General features: G+C 39.8%; 2 protein-coding genes across 2 annotated transcripts in view; both read left to right on the forward strand.

The window, feature by feature from the left end:
* The window catches only part of hsd17b1 (hydroxysteroid (17-beta) dehydrogenase 1), a 21,237-nt gene extending 14,248 nt beyond the window's left edge, over positions 1-6,989 (forward strand). The window contains exons 4-9 of the mRNA XM_025064770.1: positions 3,820-3,962; positions 4,059-4,220; positions 4,343-4,522; positions 4,877-4,970; positions 5,155-5,338; positions 5,879-6,989. Of these exons, the coding sequence (XP_024920538.1) occupies positions 3,866-3,962; positions 4,059-4,220; positions 4,343-4,522; positions 4,877-4,970; positions 5,155-5,338; positions 5,879-6,034 (873 nt within the window). The 5' untranslated portion in view covers positions 3,820-3,865 and the 3' untranslated portion in view covers positions 6,035-6,989. The remainder of the gene's footprint in view (positions 1-3,819; positions 3,963-4,058; positions 4,221-4,342; positions 4,523-4,876; positions 4,971-5,154; positions 5,339-5,878) is intronic.
* The window catches only part of LOC103393181 (complement C1q-like protein 3), a 1,237-nt gene continuing 769 nt past the window's right edge, over positions 6,674-7,141 (forward strand). The window contains exon 1 of the mRNA XM_025064771.1: positions 6,674-7,068. Coding sequence (XP_024920539.1) covers positions 6,814-7,068 — 255 coding nt within the window. The 5' untranslated portion in view covers positions 6,674-6,813. The remainder of the gene's footprint in view (positions 7,069-7,141) is intronic.

The following is a 7,141-nucleotide window of genomic DNA, read 5'->3' on the forward strand; positions in this document are numbered from 1 at the left end:
GCACAACGCCACTGGCAGTTAAATTTTTTTCTTTAGGAATGTCAGGACCGCAGGTCGGTGACCCCGAGGGCTACGGCTGACGTACAAAAACTGTAAAATATTATCATCAAACCTGCACAAGCACAAACTGTATTTTCAAACCACTGAACAAATATATTCATGTATGAAATATGAATCATGTTGGGACCCTAGTGACCTTTCGTACTGCAGTTTGGTGGGTATCTTTACAACATAAATTAAGGTAAAGTTATTTTGATAAAAACAAGGTTAAAGCTGAATATGATCGCTTCTACTTTAATTTTAGCAGCTGTTAAATGATTAGGTAGACTTTAGGCTGGGGTCGATTTTCCTACTTTGGTTTGAGAGATTTCTATCCTGTCGGCCGTAAAAGGAAAATGTGCTGATTCTGCCTCTGCTCACTGTATAAGTGTTGAGAAGCATCCATACTTTCCACATATCCTCTCCTGTTTCAGCCATGATGATTTTAGCAGAGCGAGTAAAGCCCGTCTGCCTCTATATTACCCTGCAAAAATGATGCTGTGCGTCTTTCCCTTTAATGAAGTAGACCTACACTGAGCCACACGGTCGTCACAACAGAACTATTTGTCAGTGGTTTGAAGGCCGGTATGAAAAGATTGACGTCGAGTTAAGAGAAGAATAATGACTCTCGCTCCAGTCCCAGCTGACGTGAACTCTCAATGTGTTTCACAGAACAAGTTATGTTCTATTAACCGACTTCCTCTTCACATTTCAAATGTAGCGTTAACAAACTGACAGCAAACAACCACAGGCTCTACAAAAAACAAATACAACTATGAAAATCAAAAAAACAACTTGGAAAATCCCACGTTCATAAAAGTTACCAAAATACATACTAAATATACCTATTTAAAAGAGAACAAGTCACACATTTGTCAATCTAAAAAAGTACTACGAGAATAGGCTGATATACTGCAGCTAAAATAACAGGAAATGAGTTGACGTTAGCCAAAGCTAAGCTAATAGCCAAATATAACTATAACTGTGAATAAAGCAGTAACTCAAATAAAATAAAAATATTTTTATATAACTGGAATAACAACCTAGTATAAGGATTTATTTCAATAAAGATTGACATTGAAATAAAGATTTCAAAGAATTAAATGTTCAGGTTAAAGACTATTGTCAAACAATTGTCCCAGATTATTAATGGACAGGGCCTTTAAATGCTAAACAGCTACTACCACAGCTTCATGCTAACCAATGCAGAAACCCATATTAACGGTACTTTGACTCAACAATGTATGCTCTTGAGCTCCATTGTTCATTGCATTCATTAAATATTCATCTTTAATCCAGTCAGAATAACTATATTCTGCATGTGTAGATGTAGAGATATGAAATTATTTCCTGTTAATGTTGGAGAAACTTTTTTTTTTTTACATTTTACAGTTAGACACACTCCAGTAATCGTGTCTAAAACAATCTATGCTCTGCGCAGAGATCAGCAGTTGTCGCATGACATGTCAGCTCCACCACATTCACCACAGCGTTTTTCCACCTCTGCTCGTTTCACACATGCAGTCTGTTAGAACGTTCAGCTGCAGCAGCCGGTGGTTTCAGAAGCTCTTCTGCCTTTTAGTCCAGCACAGTGTGACTCTGAGCACAGTTGTCCACGAGGAGAACACATGATTAACCAGATAAGGAGATGTGATGCTCTTCCCCCACTACATATTTAGTGGGAAACAAACACAGCGCCCCTCCTTTTCCATGCATCTCACCCTTGAACATGAAGTTCAACTTCATCTCATCTCACAGATGCTGCAGAGACAAACAGCTAGCGCGTGTCGTTGTTTTGTCGGTGAACTGCTCCAGCGTCGACCATATTGAGCTGACCAGGATTTTAGAACAAACTAATCTGTGATTTAAAGACCAGGTTGCTGAGTGTCCCTGACGTCAACCATGTCCTAGTAATTACTTGGCCATAGAGTCTGTCAGTGGTACCCAACCTTTTTTGGCTTGTGACCCCATTTTGACGTCACACATTTCTGCCAACCCCAGAGACATTTTTTTATTTTCTAGAATAAGTTTCTGATCAGTTATGTCATATTGCGTAGCCAGATTAGTGCACAGAGTGATATTTTAATTTTCCCTGATCACATGTACGGTTGCTTAACTAACAACCTGTCAACAATGAACTTGATTTATCATCACAAAAGTTAAAGAACAGAGTCGTTTAAGATTGTCCTTGTTGTTTTAAATTGTAATTTTGAAAGATAATTTTTTAACTCAATTGCTGGACATTTCAGGTGTCCCCATTTGAATTTCATCGACCCCATGTGGGTTCGTGACCCTAAGGTTGAAAAACACCAAACTAAGAAACTACTGACTAGACCAGCAGTCCCCAACCTTTTTTGTACCAAAGACTGGTCAGCCAGTACCAACCTTTACTGCGGACCGGCAGCGCTGATTTTTGAATTATTACATTTTCAAACCAAAACATTTTTTAAACGTCTGTTAGTATTACAGTCTTGATGGTATTTTAAAAAAATAGTAAATAGATATTTTTCATTGCGTGATATTGTGGCCCAGTACCAAATAATCTACGGACCAGTATTGGTCCACGGACTAGGGGTTGAGGATCCCTGGACTAGACCACAGTCTGAAACATTGTGACCTGTACAGAAACAGAGGTCAAGTGAAGATGAAAATTCAGCTACAGTGACTTCATCATCCCTCTTTAGAAAAGACCATCTTCATGTCCTCCACGAGAACACTAGCGTGCACGCATCCGTGCAGCAGAATCCCATGTATATACAGTAATAATCAAACACAAACACAAAGGTCAAGGTCTGGCGCTCGCTCCTCTGGGAATGCTGCCACGTTGACCACAACCAGAGGAAAGGCCGCGTCAAAATGACAGGAAATTCCTACTTGATTTGGACAGGTCATAGTTTTACATGTTATATTTGCAGAGAGAACCGTGTCCATGTGTGTGTGTCCGCCACTTCATATACATGACCAATCTTTGTACGTGGGAACCAGATTTTGACGATGGTTATATGTGGGTCACTTTGTACCTTTGTAGTCCAAATAACTTCACCTGGGTGTCAACGTAGGCACGCTAGCTAAGGAAACAGCAGGAGTAGGTCATTTAGACTCTGGGCAGGATTGTCTGGGAATCTGACGTCATCATTTTAAAACATTCACACAGAGAGGCGCAGAAACATAAAATGTGCTTAATGTTTTGCTGCCACCTAGTGTTTTGTATTATCTTGAACATGCGGTTTTCCTATTAAGCCACAGACAGAAATTGAATTTGGTTTAGACAGAAATAAATTTAGCATTTAGTTCTCTTATTTACATACAGAATAAATGGAAAAAAAAATTAAAATGTTGTTTAAGATAAAAAATACAACAAAGCTCAATTGAAAACATATATTAAAATTAAAAAAAAATTTTAAGATAAAAAATACAACAAAGCTCAAATGAAAACATATATTAAAATTTAAAAAAAATGATAAATATTACATTAGTGTCATTGAAAAAGCTGACGCTCAAAATGGGAATCACTGGTCTAGAAAAGATTTTAAAAATATTTTTAAAAATAATACTGATGTTAAGGACAAATAGCTTAACTATGTCAAAGAGAGTCCAAAAAAAATCCTTGAGGAAGAATTTTCCCACATTTCAACAAAATAAAGAAGAAACTCTCACAAGGTCAGGAGAGAAAATGTGAAGGTTCCAGGTGGCTGATAACAGGAAGATGTTTGTCACGGACTGGCCCTGGGAAAAGAGCTGTGAAGCAGAAAAAAAGATTCCACGCGTCTTTCTTAACAGGCTCTAACTGCTTCACACGGAAACAACATCAGTCACACTCGTCATCATGGACAAGAAGGTGGTGCTGATTACAGGTTGCTCCTCGGGGATCGGCCTCAGCCTGGCCGTCCGGCTGGCATCTGACCCACAGAAAAGCTTCAAAGGTAACACAGGCTCACGTTCATTTTCACAGTCCTGCAGTAAAATGTATAAAAAAATTTTAAGAGTTCCATTATACTTAAAACTTCCTCTTTCCTAAGTCTACGCCACCATGAGGAACCTGGACAAGAAGGAACGCCTGTTAGAGAGTGTCAAAGGTCTGCACAGGGACACCATGGACATTCTCCAAATGGACGTGACGGACCAGCGGTCCATTCATGACGCGAGGGACAGAGTTGTGGAGAAACGAGTGGATATTCTGGGTAGGCCCGTCTGACCCAGGTTCTGTGTTCTACCTTTAATTAACCAATTAATTAGCATTCCTCACAACAAGTCAAAAATCCTTTTTTTTCAGATCTGAATACTAATTTCTCTCTTTTATCAGTGTGTAATGCCGGCGTGGGGTTGATGGGACCACTGGAGCTGCAGTCCCTGAACTCAATGAGGCAGATTTTAGAGGTAAACCTCTTGGGAACCATCCAGACAATCCAGGCCTTCCTTCCAGAGATGAAAGCTCAGGGCCGCGGCCACATTCTGGTCACTGGCAGCACAGGAGGTCTGCACGGTGAGACGAAGTAACAATAACACTGCTTTGTAATTTTAGTTACTTTTTAAATTGAGAATACTAATGTTGTAGAGATAGCGGTGCATTAAATCAAATTTAATGGAGCTTTAGTTGTGAATGTGTAAAGATTGGGAGTGTCGCGCGGGTGCTTTGGATCAGGAAGTGGTTCATGTTGCATTTTACGTGTCGCGATATTCTGAGCATTTTCAGAGATAATATATTACACATGTTGCAGGGCTGTGATCGCAGTTAGTTCAATCTTACTATATGTCATCTGTCACATTTCATAACGACTTAATTCATGGAGGGCTTATTGGCCAGAGTTACATGTTGCTCCTCACTGAAATGCCACAGGTCTCCCTTTCAATGAGGTGTACTGTGCCAGCAAATTTGCGATAGAGGGAGCGTGTGAAAGTTTGGCCGTCCTCCTGCAACACTTCAATATCCAGTGAGTCTCTTTTTATTTCCTTTGTATGAAAAAGTAACATCTCTCAGAGGTCTCCAACTCCTGGGTCCCCAAGTGGTAGTTTTAGATGGTGGAGTTGCAGTTTCAAAATAAAAGTTGCATTTACAAAATATACTTAAATATATATTATGAGCTTGACTTTTAATTCAAATTTTCACTAATGCAGTGTGAGTCTCATTGAGTGCGGCCCGGTCAACACCAACTTCCTGGTCAACCTGGAGAAGGCTGAGCTCGGAGACGCCCCTCTGAGGCTGGTGGACCCTCTCACAGTCAACCTTTATGAAAAATACCTACAGCACTGCAGCTTCGTTTTTCAGAACGCAGCACAGGACACAGAAGACATAGTGAAGGTAAAGAGTATTCAAACTACTACGTAACTACATACTCAATTTCGGGAATCAATGAATATTACAACTCATAAATACTTGTTTTGGTGTTGTTGTTTTCACAGTAAAATAATGAAATGACTGTGATATTTTGATACGAGAATAAAATCAGTAAAATAGTGAAACCTTTAGTTGTTTCTAAAGGGACTCAGTAAATATCTCTGAAATATCCATTAGGTGGCAGTACAACAACTCATTATCTCCTTAGTGCTTTTAAAAACCCACTATTACTATGTGCTACTATTATCATGATTAGTTAACATAGTTCAGGGATCAACAACTAGTTTGTCGGAGGGCCAGAATTCTTCTGGACAGACATTTTGGAACCCAGTCACGGGCCGTAATGGAAGGTTTGGCGGGCCGGATTCAGCTCATGAGCCGCCAGTTGATGATCACTCTCACTAATCTATAGATAGTTTATTATAACTATTTAAATGGCGTCTCTTCTTGTTGTGTTGAAGCAAAATAACATTCTAATTGTTTGGGGTTGTATTTGTCTCCAAGGTGTTTCTAGAGGCCATCCAGTCACCCAGCCCGGCCTTCAGATATTTCACCAGCGGTGCCCTCTCACCTCTCACTCAGCTCAAAACCGCACAGCCAGATGGCACACAGTGCATCCGTGCAATGAGTGACATCATTTTCAGCTCTAAGGAAAAATAACATTCGCAGGTTGCGCACATGCCCGTTGTCTGTGCAGTTCTGACCAAGCCTTCATTCACCCTGCCATTTAGATCTTCATCTACTCCTTGACTTTATTTATCTTTAATTATTGAACATTTTGAATCCTTTAAATCACTGACAGTAAAGTGCACGCTAACCATGCGTGTTACATTATTACAATCCATTGTATTCAGGTTTAATTATTATATATATAAAGAGAGAGATTATATGTAGACTGTTTTTCAAAAACAAGAAAAAAAAGAAAGTTTTAAAATTCTGGTCATAAAAAGCATGATGATTTCAATCAAGTTTTTTTTTATTTTGAAAGCAACAAGGAAGTAGCTCAACAATATTAAATGTTTTTTTTAATGTGGAGGACATCTTGGTCATTGTGGTGTCTAGTGTCGGTGTGCATGTGCTCTGTTCCTGTTCAGGCCATTTGGTTCATATTCTAGAGTTTGTTGTTCTGCGTTTCTCAGCTCCTCTATCCATCGAGTTTTTGTTATTTGGGTTTCGAATAAACTCTCAGCGCCTGAGCCACACCTCTCCTGTGTTACAGCTGGGTCCTGTCTGCCTTCCAACGTTACAAAACAAAACAGGTTTTTTCCAAATAATGACTCGCGCTATTGATATCAAACACTTGGTTTCTAATGGTTAACTCTCAGGCACTGCCCCAAACACGAGCCCTGTTTTATCCATTGAGCGGCTCATTGTCCCATAGTTGGACTTGGTACAGCAGAGCAAAGGACAACTAGAGAGACTAACACACAACCACCAGGATGAAGGGTGCTGTTTTGCTGAGTTTGGTGCTGAGCTGCTGTCTCTGTGAAGTTACAGTTAATAGCAACGATGGAATTAAATGCGGCTCGGTCAGCGACGCTGACACTTTCTCCAGCACCTTTATGGCTTATAAGCTGGGAGTGCTGGAAGAGAAAATTGCCAACATAGAAAAGAGTTCAAACAAGGAGAAAATCAATACCATGGAAACAGAAATAAAACTCCTGGAGACCAAGATGCAAGGGTTGAAAAATGAGATTCTGGAGCTGCGGAGCCTACTTGCAGGTATTTAGGGTTTTAACACGAGCTTTTAGCTAGTTTGTTTTTATG

Source organism: Cynoglossus semilaevis, chromosome 17 (genome assembly GCF_000523025.1).
Source record: "Cynoglossus semilaevis isolate Cse_v1.0 chromosome 17, Cse_v1.0, whole genome shotgun sequence".
Taxonomy (NCBI): Eukaryota; Metazoa; Chordata; class Actinopteri; order Pleuronectiformes; family Cynoglossidae; genus Cynoglossus; species Cynoglossus semilaevis.